Genomic DNA, 22,680 nt, shown 5'->3' with positions numbered 1-22,680 from the left:
TCGTGTACCATACTTGTAGTGTGGGAGTACGAGTATGTCAATGCCTTTGAAGGCTGAATCGTGTACCATACTTGTAGTGTGGGAGTATGTCAATGCCTTTGAAGGCTGAATCGTGTACCATACTTGTAGTGTGTGAGTTTGTCAATGCCTTTGAAGGCTGAATCGTGTACCATACTCGTACGTCCTGGAGTCGTGCAGTTTTCTTTACAAGTGGCTGTGTAGTTGGGCATGCTCACTCGTTGTAATGGGTTTCATTTCATGCCTGTATGAGGCGCGTAGCTTGTTCTGTACTAAACCAAACTGCTCTGCGTGCGAACTACAAAAAGGGGTGTTGTTTGTAAGATTTCTTTTTTGTGGGACCCTGCGCCTGATGTGAATGATGTTACGGTTACACCTCCCAGGGTTGTGGTGTAATTATGTACTGCGTTGCAAGGAGTATTACTCCTACAAGCTGGTTGTATCACGGGTCAATGGTCGCTCTTGGCAGCCTGCAGCTCACAAAGAGACAAATGGCATCATACCGGTGTTGCCCTGAGTTGGGTATGGGTTGGTGCGATGTCGTCCAGTCTGGTCTGTTCAGTGTGCACGTATTGGATGGGTGATGCTGGAGGTTAAAGGGGAAGTTAAGGCAAAAATTAAAATTTCACCAGTTGTAGTCTTCGGGGTGCTGAGTCGAATGGTCGTGGTCCGAGGAAGCTGAGACGCTCCCTTCCTACTTGAATCCCAATCGAACTCGCGCACTTCCACCGAAACTGGGTGACTGCGCCCTACTAGATGGGGATTTGTATGCAAAATGTCACTAAAAGCGCCATTTCGTTCTTATAAAAGCACGGATGACCGCGATTGGCCCATATGTTGTAGTCTTTTGGACGCTGAGTCGACTGGTTTTGGTCCGAAAAGGCTGCGATGCGGCGTTCCTCCTTTATTCCCAATCGAACATGGTTGAAGAAGCGGTCACGTGCTCCTGCGTACACCAGTCACCTGGTCACCGTGCCTGCAGGGTACAACTTACTAGCCTGTTTGACCTTTTTTGGGTGCAGTCCTGTCACTCGAGTTGAACTCGAGTTGAACCTTGGTGTGAAAGTTGTCACCTGCTGGCGTGGTGACCAGGTGATTTGGGCACCCAGGACCACGTGACCGCTTCTTCAACCATGTTCGATTGGGAATAAAGGAGGAACGCTGCATCGCAGCCTTTTCGGACCAAAACCAGTCGACTCAGCGTCCAAAAGACTACAACATATGGGCCAATCGCGGTCATCCGTGCTTTTATAAGAACGAAATGGCGCTTTTAGTGAGATTTTGCATACAAATCCCCATCTAGTAGGGCGCAGTCACCCAGTTTCGGTGGAAGTGCGCGAGTTCGATTGGGATTCAAGTAGGAAGGGAGCGTCTCAGCTTCCTCGGACCAAGACCATTCGACTCAGCACCCCGAAGACTACAACTGGTGAAATTTTAATTTTTGCCTTAACTTCCCCTTTAACTCATACGGTCATTCTGCCAGTGGCACTATGTGGCATGCTGTCACTAGACACGGAGGAGTGCTCGGTGGATTACACACACACACACACACGCACGCGTAACTACTTGTGGTTTCGGGTTGCTGTCTTTGTCGCCATTGCTGTGTTATGAGCAGTGAATCGTGTAAAAGCTGCTCGTCCAGAGTCAAGGCGTGCTACATAGGCTGCAGTCTCGCGTTCTTGAATGCTACCTTTACGGTGCTCTGGTCATGTACTGACAGCCTCTGCTGGTCCTGCTAGCACAGTGCTCAACCATCCTTGCCCGCACACACCGTCTCTGCGCACTATATTGTAGGTGTCATATGGGGAGTCTAATATTTTGGGGGTCAACATATTTACACATTTTCCGTGCCGTGTTTGCCCTTTTCGCCCTCGGTGCATAAGCACATGCAGTGTTGCCAAATATTACTGATAATTTTCACCCACAATTGGGTGCCTTTTCCAGATGCCCAACAAGTACTGAGTCATTTCCTTGTGTGGGTTGTATTCAACCTTTTAAAATACCACAATACTGTTGCACATACAGTAAAAACTGGTTTAAGCCACCACCCCACGGTGCAAGCAAAAGCGGTCGCTAAAGCCAGGTGATCTTTAGAACCAGGTCCCACAGTGTCTGTGTAGAACTGTCCGTGCAAGGGAAAACGGTCGCAGGTGGTCGCTAAACACAGAGGTCGCTTACACCAGGTTTTACTGTACATACAGTATAATCGTTAGGTTGTCTGTTGTAGTCGGAAGGTTCTGTTTTCGTATCAGTCTCGGACAGTGTCCGATACTTGAAGTGCGGTCTACTCTCGATATGTCGCACGCCGGATCTTGGAGACAAAATGCATGACTTATCGCGAGTGCGTGACTTGCAGTATGTTTGAGTTTGAGTGGCCAACCTGATCTGAGTCCATTCAGTTGCTACATCCTGCCAAAGACTACTAGTACCTCTCTTATCCGGCCATATTCGACTTGCACTGTAGTATCTAGAATCCAGTTTCTCGACCCACATGCCATGAGGCCCGAAGGAGAATGCGTTTGTGGTTCGGCCAGGTGAAGTGAGTACATACCAGGGAGTAGTATTATACTACTCCCTGGTACATACTGTACGGAGACTACAAAATTGTAGAGGACTCGCTCATCTGCCCCACGGAGCCATTCCGGAAAAAGTTGAAGAAGCTGCTGGACATATATGTAGAAAGCGGGTCCAGCTGCTAGCTGGGGAACTCCTGAGTTCAAGTCGTAAAAATTAATGCTGGTATTTTGGGGGGAATTGAAAGGAAATCACGCCATATGCCATGCCATATACGGTAAATGATATCACCACACACGTACGTATGATCGGACCATTCACAAACCTGTACCGCATTGAAGCATGAACTGTGAAGCTTCGAAGGGCGCTTTTACCGTACCGAATTGACGAAGTAGACGCGGGAGCTGGAGAGCAGGAGAGCTTGTTCGGGTGTCTTTGTCCGACGAAGGTTGCTCGTCGTCAAATCAAGCAACCACCCGATTGTCATAGGTTGGTCGTTTTCACCTCTGCAAAGCCAATGGCGGAAAACAGAGAAGAAGTAGATCCGGCCGAGGCCGTTTCTACAAGCGTAGCTGCCAAGATTGGGACAGACGCAGCCTGGAGACCGAAGCTCAAATACCACATGGTATTTTTCTTGTCGCTGGCTCATTTTCTGGCATTGGTTGGGCTTGTCTTGACCCTGAGGCACTCACATCCGCTTAGAATTCTTCTGGAAGTAGTCATCGGATGGCAGATTGCAGGACTGGGAATCACAGTCGGTGCTCACCGACTGTGGGCTCATCGCTCCTTCAAGGCCAGTGCACCTGTCCGTCTCGTTCTTATGCTCATGAGCTGTGCATCCCATCAAGGCTCAGTCTACCATTGGAGTCGCGATCACCGCATTCATCACAAGTTCAGCGAGACCGACGCGGATCCACACAACTCCCACCGTGGATTCTTCTTCTCACACATGGGTTGGCTGATCCGGGAGAAGCACCCACTGGTCTTGAAGAAGGGCAAAGAACTTGACATGAGTGATCTTGAGGCAGACCCAATTATCATGTTTCAGCATCGTAACTATCTGTGGATGAGTTTCATTTTCGCCTACTTCTTACCCGGCCTGTTTGGTTACTTTGTCCATCAAGATTTTTGGCTGGGTTTCTTTGCCCATGGATACCTGCGTCATGCTGTGCTCTTGCATGCAACCTGGATGGTGAATTCAGTGGCCCACGCTTACGGCAACAGGCCTTATAGCCCCAATATCCGCCCGGCACAGAGCCTCCTGGTGGCCGTGTGTGCACTTGGCGAGGGATGGCACAACTGGCACCACACCTATCCGTTCGACTACTCCACCAGCGAGTATGGCATCTTCGGCGAGTACAACCCCTCCAAGCTCTTCATTGACGTGTGCTGTTTGTTTGGCTTAGCGTCGGGCCGTCGGCGCGCTACACATCTGTGGGAGAAGAAGAAGCTGCGTCTTGCCGAGCAGAAGGCACAGTAAGATCAACACTGAGACATGAGAAAATACAAAACCGTAGGACATTATCAAAATTAGTGTAGGTGGAGCATCATTTTTTGCCTTTGATACAGATTTGCAGACACTTGCACTGCCAATTTACGTGTACACTGCCATTTTTGCAGTTGGCTGTTACCGCTTCTGTGTGTGTGTGTGTGACGGTTGGCTTACAAACAGGGAGTTACTTTGCTGGAGTGCGCTGGAAGCATATGAATAATTTGAGTCTGCAAGAATATTGCTCCTTTCTAAACCAGTCGTTCTTAAAAACAGCGTCAACAGGATTTCATATTCAATAATTATATTTTCTGCCAAATGCACGTCGCAAACAGAACGTAGCATAATACAATGTATCTGATCTCATTGAAATTATTAGCACCAGATATTGTCCTGGCCCTTGGATTGCAACCACTTAGCCACGGATTTGAATCTGCCATGTGTGCATTGATTTATTAATTCCCTTTTTTTTACTTGACCGTTTCAACAGTTTGGCCATTCGCAGCATCTGACTTGGCATATTGAATGAACTGCAATCTTGAAGTTCACCAGTTGCTTATGAGGCCACGCCGTATTTTTTCTGTTTCATGTCACCTTATTCGATGAAATCAATGAGGGAGGGCGAAAAAATAAAAAGACGTCCAAAAAAAACAGTGTATACGTGCATTGCATTATTTTGTGTTCAGTGAAGCGATGCGGCACTGTTCATGTACATTGACATGTACATGAATACATGAGTGTATCCCCTCTGCCATGCTTGTGCCAAGTTGCGGTCCAAACGCAGACGGCATGATGATTATGTGACTTGCGGCCCGGCTTATTACACACACATGTGTGTGATCGATGAGTTAAGTACAATCATGCGATAACTTGAATAGAACAAATATTTAATTGATGCCATTATAATAGTTACGTGTAACAATCATGTTCCGTTTTTTCCTTTTGGGTTACATTTATTTTCCGGTTTTCTGGGTTTGCATTAAATTAAATTATTATTATTATTTACGGAGATGTGTTGAAGCTAGGTGTCAGGACGTCGAATGTCTCAGTACTCTGTCAGTTTTGTGCCTAGATATTGCACTTTCTGACTGTATAAAGTATCATGTTACAGTGATGGAGGGTTACTCTTAACTCGTATCCATAATGTCTTTTTCCTTTCTACATTTATTTATGGCTCAACATCCGAGTTTCAAATTATTATTATTATTTATTAAATTTTGAATAGGGCATTCCCACAGTACAGGCCTAGGGCCTTTTTACGGGGTACCCTATATGTTTTTGTATGGATGAGCGGAAGTCTGATAGCGTGGAGCAAATACGAACAGAAGCAGGGAGCGAATTCCAGCGATCTGCACCTAAGAAGCTTAATGCGTACAAGCCATACCGGTTATTAGCCGGGGGAAGAGCAAGAGACAGAGTAACCTGCGAGCGGGTGATTGACGCTGTGTGCGTGGCATTTATTAATTGACTCTACAATTGTAGTCACAAAACAGTCTGTTAAGAGCGGGCTGCACACCTTATGTAATGATCTGTAAATAAGTACAAACAATTTGAATCTCAAACGTAAGGAGATAGAAGCTAGGTGGTATCTGGCTAGAATAGTAGAAATGTCACAGAACCTTGGATAACCAAAAACAGTTCTATTTGTATCGCATTTTCAAACAAAATTGTTCCTTTTTTTCAACTCCCGCTGTGAAATACTCTGATTGGGGGAAGCAATTAATAATTGATCGATTGCATACAGAGTCCATGCTATTGCAGGGCCGGTGCCATTGGTGCGGCCATGGCCGTACCAAATTTCCCAAAAAGTCTGTCCACGTCATGTGGAATGGCCAAAACCGGGGAAAACGTTTCGCTGTATGATTTTGTACAGGAAGTCGTAAAAAACTGACTTCCCTGTCATCAGGAACATTCTACGTCCATGATCCAGTGAACATCATAGATGCTCAGTCTGAAACTACAGTAGTGTATTCTGCATTGGAATATCAGACTTGTACCGAAATGCGCCCAAAGTGCGGGCTTGCCTTCTAAATTCCTATATTTTTTCTGGGGAGGACCCCCCCCTTTAACAGGGCACTCCACCTCACCACTCCGTGGGCATGGGAGCTGCCTCTGGCCCTGTATTTTACATTTATGGACTCTAGTACAGTCAGACCTCGCATAACCGCACACATCCGTTTTCCACAAAAAATATCCGGATAGGCGAGGGAACCGGATAATTGAACACGCATGCTGTATGTATGCATGACATATGCTGTAAATCGGTAACCACCGATATTCTTCCGGATGGCGAGGGATCCGGATAAGCGAGGTCTGACTGTAGTCTATGTACAATACATGTCCAAAGGTGCACCCTTTGTATACACGAGTGCATCGGTTGTGTACTCTTGCTTTCTATCTCTCTGTAGTCTGCATATGATCAACTTCAAGAGTATAAGTTAACCCCCAATATGAACTCTTGATAAATGCAACTCTACATCTGTATGGCTCTCTTGTTGTAGGCTAGTTGTTCATTAGTATCTTCTCCAATTTGCTCAAATTTCAGGAAGGAAGCATCCTAAGGCCGGTTCAAGATTAATCCAGGAAAAATTTGTGGAATGATTATGAATAGGCTTTCAGGACACCTAACCTGTGCGAATGGTGTGTATTGAATGTGCAACTTGCATTCTTTATTGCGTTGATTTCCGATTCATGTCTCCACGAAAACTAACATGGTATGCATGTGGGTAGCGTTCCTTCTATACATGTAAGTGCAATGCAGTCGGTTTCTCACGTACATTACCTGTAGGTTTTCTTGAACAGTATTTCTGCTAGTTCTATACAAGTTCCTTCACCTCTGCACTTACTTCCCGTTCCTCTCATCTTATGATCTGCAATAATTGTATCCGTTCAGGAAACACACCCATGTGTATCCATTTACTTTTGCAGAATGCCACTCCGGAGACATATTTTCCACACCTGTGTACTATTATTAATATCATCTTCCTATCATACCCTGGTTTCTCATCATTGTGTTGCTTTTGCCCGTAAAAGAGGCTGTTCTCAAATACCGTATACGTGGGCTTGCAATTACCGTAAAGTACCGTTGATCCGCCCCCTGTCGATTTTCTACCTGTGAAGCGATTTCGGCGCATACAACGAAATACGATGTTGAAAAAAAAAACTTTTGCAGAATCCGTCAAATAAGACATGAATGAATGAACACTCTCCCTCTCAGTCTTATCCGCAATTATTTACCACGACTGTGATAACAAGTCTGCGCGAATGTGTGGAACAGGCTTCATGAATGCATGCAATACAACGGAACCGGGATGTCTGTAGTGTACAAGCTGACATTTCTTGGAGTTTTCGTTTCCAGGCCGGAATATCAGCAATTGTTGGCATGAAAATAAGCCTTGGTGTGGTTGTTGTTTTGACTAGCAATTCCCACTGAAGATTACAATTTGCTGTCGTAACCCGGCAAACGCAGAATTCTGTGTGTGTGTGTGTGTGTGGGGGGGGGGGTACATGTACATGTAGGGGTAGGTACACAAGTTGATTTCCTGACTGGGACAATGTTGATTTCCTGACTGGGACAATGTTGCTCTACTCTCATACCAAGTGAGCTGATGGCCCCTGAATAAACAACTATCCCTATCTCTCCCACAGCCACTCTTCTGAAGTCCCCTCCATTTTTGGCATAATTATACACATTGGTCGTTGCTGTCACAGGACCTCCAGACTTTCCACTTTTGCTACTTTACTTCGCTAGGTATTCACTTGTTCTGGGCCACTGTGTATTCGTATCTCTTGAGTTATCTTCTTTCTTATACATGTATGTTTACTACTTTTCTTTTGCTAATTTGGCCGTGGATGGCTATCACACCTCTCCCATTCAATATTGGCATTGCTTGCCACGAGATGATGATGCAATAATAATAATAATAATTACTACAGTAGCCTGAAAGCCTAAGTTTTACTACAATAGTCTACAGCAGGAGGCGTAAAATACAGGTATTTTACGACTCCCTGGTCTACAGTCAACTAATAATTACTTCGCTTATAACGACACTTGGCGGGGCATCAAAAAGGGTCGTTATAACCAAAGTCTCATTATATGTATTACAGTTGGATGGAATTTTGCTCTGGGCATGGACATTCTGTCGTTATTCGCTAATTGTCGGTATTAGCAAAGCTGACTGTACTCCCTGCACATGTGATCTTTACTTTTAGTTTCTAGAGTACACTGTACACTACACGTAGGCCAAGAGTGTGCAACTAACTTGACGATCCCACAGCTGCCCACGTTGGAATTCGTTTAGGACAAAAGTGTGTCCCTGTTCTCTCAAGGAGCTGATGCCATCGTACGCAGCCAGAGAGCATAGTGATACATTAGCGTCACGCGCCAAAGAAAGTTGTTTCCAAGGGTTAGCCTGGGAATATTTTTCAGAAAGCTGGCTAAGTTCAGCACATCATAATTTTCTTTAGAAACGATTCGTACTGGATCATAATAAATATGTGTCTGCTCATGCTGAGACCATCGCACCTAAAGATAGGAGTTGCACACTCTTGGTTATGTACTTTTGATTCCGATGATGAGAAGCTAAACATGCCCTCGCACTACCACGGGACAAACTGCCAAACCCATGCGGAGTATTACAGGGGTGAGTCAATGCCTGGACGGCCTACTTGCAAACACAAGAGAGAAAGAGTTCACGAATATCGGCCGTTGTCAAGACTAATAAGCACAATCTCTTGATACACATGGTATCAAGAGCACGTGACAAACACTTATTGTATGAGCACATGCCAACTGGTAAGCACACCAAACATAAAAGCTGCTCATACGATAGTGCCTGTCAGTTATGTACTCCTGGCTAAAATGAGGAGTAAAAACATGTATTCCTGTCGAATGCGGCTGGGAGTTAGCTGTCCACATAGCCTACGATCAAGCACCATGCAAAACTTGCAACAAGTGACTGGCCCGGACAGCCAGCTCTCAGCTGCATTGCCACCAACCGACACACCAAGGAAGCACACACCCAAGATGACATGAAGTGATTTAAATGAGGAGCTTCTCCACTGCCTGCTGTGTTGCTCTGATGGTGTTCTGAAGTTGAGATCCCTCGTGTTGCGTGATGGCGCACGCAATAACTGGACGGGTTACTCCGCAAGCACGACCAAGAGCTGTGTGCAGCATCAAAGGCAGAAACAACAACATCAGAAACAGGCAAGAAACCGAGGGTGCCAAAAGTTATTTTTAAGCAACAACAAATATGGAATTTTGTTGTGTATAAAGTCTCAAAGCAAGCCGTCATCTTGAATCGAGCAAAAGCCTGTACCAAGTGACCACAGAGAGAGCCCACGGAGATGGTAGCAACATTCCTGTAAACTCAGGTGGTAGAGGGGACGGTTTCAAATAGGACACCGGTTGCAAACCGGAACGGACTCAATATTCACTTTCTCTCTTGGTATTTTGATTAGAAAACATATGTCACAGTGAGACTACTATGTGTTATACTCCGAGCCAAAATTTCATGGCTCTGCGATGACCAGAAGCGCCATATCAAGCAGGTGAGTTTTTGACGTGTTGCTTCGCACTGCGACTTGAGTTTTACGACTTTCGAAAAATCAACTTCTTGTCGCAGGTAAACAGCGGCTCGCCTCTCGCCAATAAAGCACCGCATACCAATCAAAACTAATGGAAGCACACACAAGGCTTATTGTTACTCTGTACTGGCCGTCGTGGAGCGATAGCAATTACCTAATTTCAGACCCAGAGTGAATTTGACGTGCACTCTAAAACGTGTCCGGTTTGGAGCCACCTCTGATTTGAACTTTTTTGAAGCGAAAAATTGGGCAACTTGGAGGCAATGGGTCAACACAAAGGAGTGGCTCAGTTCGGTTGACTCTGGCCCCAGAGCAAACTTCAACATGCCAGTTTCCTTCCACAAACATATTTCGAGTGAAAAATCAACGCTGATGATCGGTTTGGGTCTATACAAATTTGGCTGTCAAAACGTCCCGGTATCGAGCCGTCTCCTCTACCTGAAGGAAATCTGTCATTGCCGTGGAATTCTTTCACTCTGACTTCCCCAAAAGACTACAATTATAACAGTTCTACAGTAAATCAAAAGTTGAAGAATACAAATAATATCAACTGCATGCTTCAGTAACAGCCATACTCAAAACGCCAAAGCTTACCTTGCTTGTTTCTGACGAACACGTATGGTACGTTCTGTAGACAAAGGGCAAACGCATTGCAATTCTTAGCATCACAGGTCTCATACAAAATTATTGAACCCGGTGATTATATTAGGCCACTTTGTTCTCAAACAAAAAAGCAACTTTACTGTGGAAATTAAAATGCAATGAATAGATCAGGGTCACACTCCAGGACATTATCCAGAGTTTCGAAAGCCAAGGCTGTGCACTTCTCACTTCTCAGCCAGAATTGATCTATTGTGCTTCACTTGGGTCAAAGGTACCCCAGGTATACTAGAGTAGAACTTCAGTATAAAGTACCCCAGATATAACGATGATGGGCAATAAAGTACTATTCGTGATGACCGGCAGGATGCTGCATAATCATTAAAAATGCCGGAGGAGTTCTCTGGTATTTTATGTCTCGTGTAAACGGAGTTTCAGCGGAGTCATACAAATCGGTGTGTACAACTCCCTGGCAGTTCCATACACAGTACCAGGGTACAACTTCAGGGCTCACGGTTGGGATGCCAAAACTCGATTACGTGGGAGGACATCTTGAAATCTGATCACCATAGAAATGAGCTCGCGTGACTCGAGCTATGCACGCGGCAGTGCACGCCTACGCGGCGCGGAGCACAGCAAGGACTCGAGAGAGTTGCAGTGACCTGGTGACTGACAAGAAGAAGTAGAACTGAGGAAGACGGAGACCGGCTGGGGACTTGTGTTTCACTTTGGTTGCCGTTCACTGTCGTTGTTATTGCTTCTTTCCGAGCGAGTGTGTTGCGAGCAGTGCTGGCCTCGTAAGCCGAAGGCTTCAGACAGTTCGTTCGCACGCTGAGTCCTGCGATGAGAAGTCGCGAGTTCTGCCGCCGAGTCTTTGCTGAGAAAGGGATCGACATCTATGTCGTCCGCTGGTGCACTGGCGCAGGTGAGGAGAGGTAGGAGACAAGAGCTCCTTGATGGAATGAAGCAAAGACTCACACCGTGTTCTAGTTCGTTATCTCTGTTCTCAGAGCGTTTTGTAAATGCACTTACACGAGTGAAAGAGCCGTGCCACGCTGCTGTGAGAAGTGACGATGGAGAGATGTGAATTATTTGATTTGCCACTCTCTTTCGTTGCAAGAGGACGAATCAAATGGCTTCGCCGTTGTACTGGTCATGTATTTTCGGTTCGCCATAGCTGCTGAAGCACACAGCAGTAGAGCGCCGATGAGCGAGACAGCAAACGGTCAATAATATTTCAAGAGTTTGTCTGTCACGGAGGAAACATTGCAAAAAACGCCTTGCTGGTGTAGTTTCCGCATCGTACAACGCATATGCACAGGCTTCCTTCCTTGTCGTCGCGCACGGGAGTTCGCGTGCGCCCCTGCCGACTTAGCTCACTTCAAAACAGTATAAGGTAGCACAATATTGGCCGATTTTGACAATCGATGGCTCAAAATCTTAAGGAGATACTAAGCTCCAGTTTAACCGAAGCGATTTTTCCCTAGATGAAGGGATCGCTGTAGAGCATTCACGGACTTTGTGACAATATCTTTAGTTTCCCGGGGCCAAAATCAAAAATTCCTTCGGTTGAACCCCTAGTCCACATCTTGCCTGGTTCCACCCAAATTTTCAGTGTCGTACTGTCTACCCGTGCTACCTTATTCTATTTTGAAGAGGCATGTGTCGCACTGAAAATGCTCTGCGAGATGGCTAGAGTTTGTGTACAAGGGGTGGTCGAGCTGTGGTCGCGTGAGCTGGCCAGAAACAAAATGGCGCCCACGTATTTGTACACAACCGTGAGCCCTGAACTTGTATAAATCTGCAACTCTCAGACATAACTTTTGCTGCTCACCGACCTCATCCCCCAAAAGTTGAGCCAAGCTAAGGTTCTGCAGCCAATGAGTTGCTATGGTTCCTTGAGCGATGCAATCAGTGCAATGAAGATTACAGCAGCAGCAGGTGAAATCCAACCCCAACTCTGGGGAGCAAAAATGAGTCCTAACAAGTAGTGTGCATGCTTCTCGCATGCCAACAAAGCTTGAAGATCACTTCACGGCATTCCCTGTCTGGTCTTGGTATGCGTTTCCGGCGCAACTTTCCGCCACAGCATTCATGTGTACTGTCACTTTTTTTGTATACATCCCCATGTTCAAGGTGATACTGTCAGGTACGCCATGCATACAATACAGCAGTTATTGTTACACGATGAAGGCAAAACACATATACAATGTCCAAGCTTCGAGGTTGATGTGGTCGTGTGCTGTGTTGTTGCAGTGCGGGTGTACATGAAACCAAGAGTGACCAGGTTCTGACCTTTTCTGATGATGTAATTCAGGAATTCCACCACGACAGCAACCCATTCGAGCTGAAAACTTGTTCGTTTTATGCACTCTTGGTACAATTAGGGGCTGCTGCACACCATGCCTAGCCATGCAAAACTCTTACAGTGAAGCCTGCTTTATAGAGCATAACACACCTACACACACAACTGCTACAGTATAATACAATAACACGTTCACGCACGGTTTTCAGATACTGTGATTTCATAAATTTTCGGTGTACTTTTATCTTCGGTACTTTCAGTGCAGCTGTTTCATACCTAAAAATTTCAATACACCGAACAAACACTAACACACATAATCCAATAGGGAACTGCTTCTCCTTACCGAAAATTTCTGTTCACCTAACCAAGCCTTTTGCTCGCATACCGAAAATATTGAGCACCGAAAATCTCTGAAATTAGAGTAACTACCATATGCACACACAACACCTCAGTCACCATACCTTATCTTCACATAAAAGAGGCAAGTGAAGGAGGATTTCTAGTGGCTCTGCATCAGCAGCCATCACAATCAGCTCTGCAATACCGCGGTTGAGGCATTTCGTTGCTGTGGGAACAAAAAAAGGACGGAGAAACCCATAGCAAACGTGTGAGAGACTAGCTATTCATTACAATCCGTCCACTTCTGTGTGTGTGTGTGGGGGGGGGGGGGGGGGTTCTTGAAGTCACCCCTTTGGGGACACACAGCCTATTGTAGTAGTGGGCAAAGGAAGGGTGTGTGTATGTGTGCGTGAAAGAGAGTGCGTGTGGCAAATACTCTTACTGCCACAACCGGATATCATTGGCTGGCTAAAGCCGTTTTTACTCAAGCCACGGTCAATAATTTGTGCTGAGGGTATTCTGACAACATAGCTAAAATTAATGATAATAATATTAAATAATAATAACTTTATTAGGATGACCCAAAGGCTGACCGCCTATCGTGGGGTCCGTCGCATTGGATAATGATGAATGGTAGAAATCCGAATTGAGACTGAGTTAAGTGTTGAGTTATGCAGGGAATATGAAAGTGGCTACATGTATATGCATTGCATTGTTCGGTTACGAGGACGCTGGAATACCATACCGTCCCCAGCTATACCGCCAAACATCGAAAATTAGCAAAAAAAGTGGGAAATCTTGCATTTTGAAAATATTTCGTGAATGGTCGACAACTGTCCAGAACTCGAAGGCGAGCTCTATTAGTAATGCACTACCAGCACGCAATAGCTAAGCAACAATCATCGCTTACCTTCGTTTGCACCCTTCTTGAGCTGCTTGTAATTTACTGACTGCTCCAATAAATCTACTAATTTCGAAGTGAGCTCCTGGTCAGCCAGGGGGTAAGCCTTCGGGTTAACATCACCGTCCTTAGCCGCCTAGCAAACAACACACAATACATCCCTTGTCAATACTCCGGAAAGTCCAATAGCAGCCGTCCAGGGCAGACAGAAGCCCTACCATTGTGAAAAATCGAAAGGCACGCGAAAGTCAACAGACTGCGTTTGTGATGTCAGGGCCTTCTCCCCGTGGTCTCCACGTTGCTACGGTCTTCAATCGCAAAGCAAGATTTCATTTTCCGACTCAAAGCGCTAATTTCTGACGCCATTTTCCGTTTCCTAGGGCATGCTCATGATGTTTTTATGTACAAAAATTGTGAAAATTTGTCTTTCCCGCGCGACAAGAACGTCATCACACAGTTTCAAATCAAACGCGAAAGCTGAATATCGGACGAATGACAAAAGTCAAAAGTGAAAAAGCTCAAATCCACGACTCTCCAGCAAATGCAAACACCAAAGAGAGTTGTTTTCTTAACCTGCCGTCTTTGACTTTGAGCAAAGCCTTGTAGATAGACTTCTCTAAGTACAACCCCGTGTATTTGCTTTGTGCACCATTGCTTATGCACTCGATCTTGACTGCTTATTATATGGGGCTACGAGTACTTGCCCCAAAGCATTTGTGAACGACGACCACATGATATCTGAAACCGGCTGGTTCTGAAACGTGTGGAGGAAAGTTTCCTCCACAGTCACTGAGGAAACCATATCGCAGTGTAGATTGAGTGTGTCAGTGTCTCAGGCGATCGAGAACCATGAGTATGTTTGGGGATCGGGCCGTTGAGCTCCTTAAGGAGCTTCAGCGATGTGAGAATAGAGACCTTCCACCTTATAATGTGAGTATATGTATGGAAGGTGTCCTCTTGCAAGGCAATTCATTGTTTCTTCGTGACACACACACACACACCTTGAACCTTGAACGCCCATTGCCGTAGCAATGATAGCGATGGCTTCCTCACGCTGAGGCTCTAAACTCACACACACACACACACACACACACACACACACACACACACACACACACACACACACGCACCTGTCCTGTCCTGTTGACCCACTGCCGTAAAGGTTACGTGGTCCCATTGCGGGAGGAGGGAGAGGAGCAAACACGCCGGTGCCGGGTCCGGTCCCTGGACTGCCGAAATCTCCGAGAGCAGTGCTGACACAGTAGTGGAAACTTGGCACGTTCATCCGTTGTTGGGCGGTTCTGGCGAGGTCTACAAGGAGCGGGCTGGCTAGCCATTGAGGTAGGCTGACACCTGTGCACAGCGAGTCCACCCCTGCTACGGTACCCTTTCCCACAATCTGCGCATTGACATGCACCACGCTGCTGCTGGACTGGCTTGCGACGTTCCGCTGTGCACTTGTGGCGCTTAAGATCGCTTGGTCTAGAGCAGACCTTTCCACAGATGGGGCACTCAACGGAGGCTGCTGCGGCCAGTTCCTTATCCTGGTCTTGGTATCTACATCGCCATTCCATGCGAGATGTGTTAGCGGTCTGGTACCAGTTCACAATTTGGTTATGGCGAAGATCGACCGACACGCAGTCCTTCCACCGTTTCCTTGGTCCATGGGCAGGTCTGACAGGTGGGAGCTGGCCAAACAGAAGGCACTTCGGCATGCGGGTGTCATCCATGCGCGCCAGGTGACCTAGCCACTCTAGCCGACGATGCCGAAGCTTACAGGTGATGGTCTCCTGATCGCCCCACATACGCAATAGTTCAGCATTGCTGATGTGGGCATCTCACATCTGCTGTCTCGACACACCAAGGATGGAGCGGACGCAACGCATATGGAAGGTGGACAGGCGTTGCAAGTCCTGAAGGGGGACCCAGCACTCCGAACCGTATAGCACACACACACACACACACACACACACACAAAATACGCACACACCTTCCTTCATTCTTCCACTGCCATGACTGGCTATGTGGCCCCATAAGGGACAGACCAGGAGACGTGTTGTACACAGGGCGGGGAACGCCAGACTCAGCGCGCGCGGGCTGCGCGAACAGCGTTACATTTGTGCCTCGCAATATCCTGTGGCCGACAAAAACTGCGCGCACAAGTACCACAGATGAGGGGCTTCGCCACAGGCTCCATGCGGGACTGGACAATAGCGTCGACAGCGTCACGGCAGGTGACCCGCCATCCCTGTCGATCTTGGACGATGTCACCAAGCTGCTCCAGAGGAACGCCAACAGCCATCAAGTCGCACTTTGCGGAGTCCTTCCAGCGCTTACGGGGTCCATGCGGTGGACGTTTGGACAGTAACGCGCCGTACAGCAGCTAGCGAGGGATGCGATCTTGCATGCGGGACACGTGGCCAAGCCATCGAAGTCGGCGGACTCTGACTTTATCCGCGATCTCCTCCACATCGCCCCACATTTTGCGCACCTGGAGAGAGGAAATGTGCCCCTCTATCTGCCGGCCATGATTGACCTTCAGGATGCAACGTACGCACTGCAGATGAAAGGACTCCAGGCGACGGACATCACGCTGCCTAACGGTCCAACTCTCAGAGCCATAAAGAAGGACGGCCAGGGCAGTCACTCCATAGACAATGCTCGCACACACACACAAACGCGTGCGCTCACACACCTACACACTCGCTCACTTGTACTGGTACTACAACTGTACTACAAGTTGTAGTACTTGCTAACTGACAGAATAGGGTCACATAGGTCTCCCTGGGAGAAGGGAGAACGATTCCATATGAATCATGGAAAGATGAATACAGTCGACTCCTGATACAACAAACACCATTCTGCAGGAGAATTAGTTTGTTATAGCCGAAGTTTGCTATAACAGAAATGCACGCACACCATTCAAACAGCAAGTCATGCATGGCATGTGGCCCATGACAGTATGATTGCACTTGGTTTACATGCGGCCCTACAAGATTTGGTTCGCTATAAACGGTCAATTTTTGTACGGATTCAAACAGGGAAATGGACACTGGTTCACTGTATCACGAAATTCGCTATGTGCAAGTTCCTTACAAGTGGAATCGACTGTATTGAACTGCCCAACGGCGGACACACCTTGAAATCCCAGATCTGGGTAGACTGAGAATGATTCCTCTTATGGCCTCCCCACGCCGCAGTAAGTGGGTGAGGACATGATGCAGAAAAAGGATGTCGGCATCAATGCCTCCGACCCAGGATCCAAGTGCATTTACCGTCATGCGTAATACCAAGAGTAGATAAACAAGAGTGTGCAACTCCGGATCTCTCCTGCACAATTTGCAGATACCCCCGCCCACGGCGGAATTTTTTGTTGTTGTCACCTTTTTTCAAAGAAACGCGCATTTTGCCGCAGAGCAGTGTGAGAGCACGTGCTGGGCACCCTCCTTGCAATGTAAAGCCCGGTCAAGAGCACGAGGGAACACTTTCCAAAAGACTCGCAGCGCGTGCGTCGTCGAAAAGATTACGTCAACAAAAAATTCCGCCATGGGCCTACCCATCCGCGAGTTGCACACTCTTGTTTATCTACTCTTGGTAATACCAAGAGTGCATAAACTCCCAAGAGTGCAACTCTGCTGGATACACTTTCTGTGGGGACCGCCAACGGTGAACACTCACATTGCATGGTGTAGTGTCCACGTCGTATTTTCCCAGCTCATTTTTTAGCAAGCAGTTGAGTAATAAAAATAGCACTCACTCCCTGGCAGAAAGCCACTCAGCTTATGCCAGTCATCAGCCGCTTGCCTTCATTGTACGTAGTACGAAATGTATGTGGAACGCGTGATTTACTAGGTACAAAGGTACTACTTGTAGATTAGTTCCACTATACCAGACTAGATATCAAGTTCCATACGTGTCTTGCAACGCATGTACAGTACTGCTCAATGAAATCCAGTCGTGTCACTCAAGTTTGCGCCTTGCATTATTTTGCAGCCCAGTGTTCGCAGGTCTACACCGGTGCGTACTTGAGTGATACGACTGGATTTCATTGAGCAGGACCGTACATGTTGAGCATGCTGTCCGCTTGCCTAAATTAATGGATGTTATCTGTTTCTTTGGTGCTGCTGCTGATGCAGGATGATGAAGTGAGGCAAATTCTAGAAGAGGTGCGTGCACTCTATGACCAGAACTGTGTGGAAGCAGCCGAGGCTGGCCAGAAGTAAGTATCACTGTATGGCAGATTAAATGTAATACAGAGCGGTTTAGACTTTAGAGGCGACCCCCTCTTTCTCAATCACTCTGCAATCATCCAACTAGTTTCCATCTAAGGGGCCCGGTCACACATGCACGGGGGTTCCGCTTCGGTGGCGAGGTTCTGCGGCAGCGAGGCTTTCGCCTCTGCAGCGGAACCCCGTGTGTATGGTCACGCATACAGACAGGGCAAGCGTCCATTTAGCAGGAAAATGAGAGTGATTGGACTATGGTGCAGACAGTGCGGTAAATCCATGAGGTCATTGACTATCTTCCATGCATTTTTTGTTGCATGGATATCATACGCATACAAATTTCTCATAGCAAGTCAGCAGACGGTGCTGTTTTCCGCAGAAGCGAGAGTGCCGCTCCCAAAATTTTGGAGGCAGCGGATTGAGTTTCCGCTGGAGCGGTAATGCTAATCCGTGAAGTTCTGCATACCGCCGTACCATGGTTTCCGTAACAACTTTTCCAAAGCCGTGGTTTTGTGTGTGAATCCCCTATATTGGCCAATGTTTATTTCTTAGGCCACACTGAAAAAAGTCTGTGGTTCGACTCACCCGACCGACCGTACATTTTTCAGCCCGACCGTAACTTTTTTTTCGGCGGGCTGTCGTGTGACTGACGTACGTGGACTGAACACGTCTACGTGCTGTGCAGCGTGAGTCTGCGGACGCAGGCGGCTCCTTTTGGACTTGACTTGTAGGTGTACTGCAGTGCAGTGCAGTGAGTGGTACGACTGCTGCCTTGTGCTGGTAGTAGAGTCTACTCGATACGACCACCGGCAGACTGGCGAGACTTATTTTGAAGTGACCGTCCGGTTGAGAGTGATTGCCTCGTTCCAGATTAAGGACGGCCTTCTGTTTTGGGATGAAGGACCGTAGTAGAGCATACTGCACCAAAAACTAAGTCTTTCTCCCCATTACAAGTCACAGTCTGTTTTCCCTTTACCGTTTCTGCTGTACAATGCTCCAATTAATTAATGTAGATTTCACGATTTGCCACCATACTCTTTACTCAACACATCTGCCATAGCACTGTTCATTGGGTCCGGAGGGCTGAGTCACACATACTTCTAAGTCACATTTCTGCCACACAATGTTTCCAAGTATTAGCCAGTGATCCCTTTATACAACATGTATGGCATAACACTGCGTAATAATGCCGATGTACTGGGTGTCTAAAGGCAGTACAGTGTATTTACATGTACTAAAAAATATATTTTAAAAAAAATCCGCCCACCCGCCCGTAAAAAAATGTCCATGTTAGTCGAACCACACACCTTTTTTTTAGTTTGGCCTTATTTTTTATTTTTTTGTTTGATATCTTTCTCCCTCGTTTCAGTATACTACATGTGGAATACAGACTCCACTGCAGCTGATCACAACATCCATGTGTTCTTTTCTACTTTTGTTTTCCCTTGTCTCTTATTTGCTCAGGGAGGAAGGCCAGCTGTTATTGGCCGGCATTTACGCTCGTCACGCGGCCATTGAACGAAACAAACGCTGCCTTCTTGCTTACATGTAAGATCAGCTAGCAACGTTAAAGAGGTTATTCATTATCAGGGTTGGGCATCATGAGCGAAAAAGTGGTCACATGCATTCGCATACGACCCAGGATGAGTGGCAAGAACAGCACAATCTACATTCCGATGTATATTTGACTAAAGAAAATCGCTTTCTATTTCGGTGCGGGGGGCTTATGCACCAAAAATCTCTGATCTGGAAGACCAATATTTTAGAAATATTTGTCTTCCATATCGGACATTTTTACAAATGTTGTGGGGCACTGTGGCCACATACATATACACACTGCTGAAGTTGATTTTTCACTTGTTAGTATCGGCATGATGCCCTCCTAGCAAAAATATCTCGGAACATAGATACATCGTAAAGGCAGTTTTCAGTGCATGGCTATGCTCGATTTTCGCTGAACTGAAGGAATGTGTCTACAGAAGGAATGGAGCGTCTCTCTATGCAATTCTCATACTACCTTGTCATGTGCGGGCACTTGGAACAAATACCCACCTTGCACATACTTGTCACTTTAACATGTAACAGTTCTATTGAGCACCATCTATATGCGTTTCTGTGGCTGTTTCGTTAGCCACTTGCATAAAGTAACACATTGTGTCTGTGATATCTGGTTCAAGTGCAGAGGAATTCTATACGTGGACTACTATACAGCACTGTGTTGTGATTCATGGACACTCTGCTTATCCACATTTGTTACAGCTACAACCGGATGCAACGATTACGATTGGTGCGTTGGAACCAGGGCAGCATCATTCCAGCTGAGCTTCGTGAAGCACTAAACGATGGAGAGGTATTGAGCCCTTTCTTTGTTAGAACAATGCTTGATGTCCTATCTTCTGAATTTCCTTGCCCACCAGTGGCACTCCTGGGTGTAGCTGAGTTATACTATGGTGTTCATCCATACATGTGCAATGTACCGGCACCCTGTCTTTCACGCTGTGTGTGCTGTGTTCGTATGCGTGCATTCAGCCAGTCAGTGACTCAGGGGACTATAGAAAGGGTTGCCTGAGTCGGTGAGTGGCTCCGTGACAGTGGGACACGATCGACAATTGCACTCCAACTCACATCAATTGCTGTTGTGCTGTTGTTGCTGCTGCTACTACTGTTGTTGTGATAAAGATTGACTGGTTTGGAAAGTACAGCAGATCGCTAGCTACATACATGCAGTCAGTGGGGGACACAGGCGTTGACCTTACACAGGTAAGCGTATCCGCCTGGCTTTCGAAACATTGTTACTGCGTGTAGTACATTCGCCTGCTCTGCTCTGTTTCTTGCTGGTACTTTGAAACAATGATGTTCTTCTTCGGTTTAATATTAATGTCCGCAGATTGAGTATCAATGTATGTACAATGATGGCAGGTGACATCCAGTGTCATGAATAGAGGAGAGCTGCATTCACTGCACAGCCCTGTGCTTCTGTAGTGCTGAGCAGCTCTGAGACTGTTATTCATGATGTTGGGTTTCACTTGCTACCCCTGTACCTGCTGTGCTGTGGGGTTTTTTTTTTGTATGATTGAGCGATGTTCACCTGCTTTGTTTTACCTGATGAAGAGCCAGTGTGCCTGAGCTGGCGGAGTGTCTGTGATTTAATTTAAACTCCTTTGGAAGTAGGTGTGCTGTAGTGTGAGAGAACATTTATTGTAGGGGTGATCATTGATGCCTATTTGTATATGCCTTCTGCATTGCAGCACCTGAAGCCACCCAAAAATCTTTTCATTGAGGTAAGATATGGCGTACGGGTTTTGCTTTGTTGCTGTGTCTTCAGAGGCATAGATGTCCATGTAGTACATGTAGTATCTGGTCTGTTCATAACACTATCTTCTACATTGGTTTTCAGCTTCTGCCTGTGTTGTTGGTTCTGCGATGAGATAGTGGTGATTGAATTTCTTCGTTAGGTGTATTCAAGGTTGTGTGCTTGGCAGGTGTTGTCCATTGTTTGTTGTGGATCTCTCTCTCTCTCTCTCTCTCTCTCTCTCTCTCTCTCTCTCTCTCTCTCTCTCTCTCTCTCTCTCTCTCTCTCTCTCTCTCTCTCTCTCTCTCTCTCTCTCTCTCTCTCTCTCTCTCTCTCTCTCTCTCTCTCTCTCTCTCTCTCTCTCTCTCTCTCTCTCTCTCTCTGCCTGTCTGTCTGTCTATCTTTTGGCATGTGTAACTTGTTAACTTGTAGGTGAGATGTGTCCAAGACTACGGTGAGATGGAGACGGAGGATGGCCACTCTGTGCAACTAGCAAAAAATAGCCAGGTAATCTGACTACAACTTAGATGGACGTTCATGGATCATACCTTGTTCAGTATGATGGTCAATGGTCTGCAGGGCATTGATCGTTGATACGTATGCTCGAGTATCGTTATTCTTCTCTGTGAATATAGTATGCACGGCCAGATGAACTTGAACGATATTGTTGTTCCTAACTCCTGACAGCAACAAAATTGTTATTTCCTCTGTTTGTCTTCTTGGCATGTTCCTTCAGCATTATCTGCGCCGAACTGATTGTGAGCAACTTATTCACCAGGGTGTGTTGGAGCAAATCTCATGAAGCGTGTTACGGCAACACCAGAAGACAGAAGTATTCATCTTTGAACATTCGCCATTTCGTGCAGAGAATGTTCCCATGCAGCTCATCCCTGATTGAAACTACGGCGGTGCGTGTGCTGCTGCCATGTCTACGGTTATTCTGTGCCCCCGGCTTTCTGGAATAAATTTCTTCGAAGCATGTCACTGCCATGCCTGCTACGACAAGAAAGCGTGGATCAGTCATTCCGTTGTGCAATGGATCCCATGCTATCCTTGTCAACTTGCCCTGGGCTACACACACTTTGCACATTCTTCAGAAGTAGAGGAAGATACCATAGGCACAGACTGATAGTCCAGTGTAATTCAGCTTGCAGGAAGGTCACGATCAAGCTGTCTTTTGTTTTGTTTGTTTTGCTGTTGTTTGTTTTCAACCTCCTAACTAGTGATGCTGGTCATCACTGCTATTTTATACTCTCTACTGCCGTCTTATTCTGGATTCTAGATATGAATATTCATCATCTCTTTTTCTGTTTTTAAACTGTTGACGGGTCATGCTGATATTATAGCTGTGTCTTTTTCTTTCTGTTCTGAATGATGAAGATATCCTGTATCTCATTTTTGTTCGGC

General features: G+C 46.4%; 3 protein-coding genes across 3 annotated transcripts; 2 read left to right on the top strand and 1 right to left on the bottom strand.

Annotated features, from left to right (window-relative positions):
• The first annotated feature begins 2,954 nt into the window (after positions 1–2,954).
• LOC135807146 (stearoyl-CoA desaturase 5-like) lies at positions 2,955–4,604 on the top strand. The gene has a single exon (XM_065321178.1). The coding sequence runs from the start codon at positions 3,050–3,052 to the stop codon at positions 4,010–4,012; it is 963 nt and encodes a 320-aa protein (XP_065177250.1). The 5' UTR covers positions 2,955–3,049; the 3' UTR covers positions 4,013–4,604.
• A 4,108-nt stretch (positions 4,605–8,712) lies between these two features.
• On the bottom strand, positions 8,713–14,110 carry LOC135805913 (NHP2-like protein 1). Its single transcript, XM_065320033.1, has 5 exons — positions 13,974–14,110; positions 13,765–13,891; positions 12,977–13,080; positions 10,205–10,238; positions 8,713–9,187 (listed from the first exon to the last, which is right to left on the bottom strand). The coding sequence occupies exons 1-5, from the start codon at positions 13,974–13,976 to the stop codon at positions 9,063–9,065; spliced, it is 393 nt and encodes a 130-aa protein (XP_065176105.1). The 5' UTR covers positions 13,977–14,110; the 3' UTR covers positions 8,713–9,062.
• Positions 14,111–14,251: 141 nt separating this feature from the next.
• LOC135805912 (DNA replication complex GINS protein PSF1-like) lies at positions 14,252–22,668 on the top strand. Its single transcript, XM_065320032.1, has 8 exons — positions 14,252–14,685; positions 17,892–17,974; positions 19,446–19,529; positions 20,241–20,331; positions 20,661–20,741; positions 21,230–21,262; positions 21,706–21,780; positions 22,010–22,668. The coding sequence occupies exons 1-8, from the start codon at positions 14,605–14,607 to the stop codon at positions 22,073–22,075; spliced, it is 594 nt and encodes a 197-aa protein (XP_065176104.1). The 5' UTR covers positions 14,252–14,604; the 3' UTR covers positions 22,076–22,668.
• Positions 22,669–22,680: the final 12 nt, after the last annotated feature.

Source organism: Sycon ciliatum, chromosome 1, assembly GCF_964019385.1.
Source record: "Sycon ciliatum chromosome 1, ocSycCili1.1, whole genome shotgun sequence".
NCBI lineage: Eukaryota > Metazoa > Porifera > Calcarea > Leucosolenida > Sycettidae > Sycon > Sycon ciliatum.
This window is presented reverse-complemented; position numbering and strand designations above follow the sequence as displayed.

What these genes read in the sequence shown, in the direction of transcription:
- LOC135805913 (XM_065320033.1), bottom strand. An exon ending in CAAGAAGGGTGCAAACGAAG is followed by an intron (nt 13,081 to 13,764) that starts GTAAGCGATGAT and finishes TTGTTCCCACAG; the next exon opens with CAACGAAATGCCTCAACCGC. An exon ending in GTTCGTCAGAAACAAGCAAG is followed by an intron (nt 9,188 to 10,204) that starts GTAAGCTTTGGC and finishes TGCTGCACACAG; the next exon opens with CTCTTGGTCGTGCTTGCGGA.
- LOC135807146 (XM_065321178.1), top strand. Translation starts at nt 3,050, where the DNA reads ATGGCGGAAAACAGAGAAGAAGTAGATCCGGCCGAGGCCGTTTCTACA.
- LOC135805912 (XM_065320032.1), top strand. Translation starts at nt 14,605, where the DNA reads ATGAGTATGTTTGGGGATCGGGCCGTTGAGCTCCTTAAGGAGCTTCAG. An exon ending in GAGACCTTCCACCTTATAAT is followed by an intron (nt 14,686 to 17,891) that starts GTGAGTATATGT and finishes CTGCTGATGCAG; the next exon opens with GATGATGAAGTGAGGCAAAT. An exon ending in AACTAGCAAAAAATAGCCAG is followed by an intron (nt 21,781 to 22,009) that starts GTAATCTGACTA and finishes ATGTTCCTTCAG; the next exon opens with CATTATCTGCGCCGAACTGA.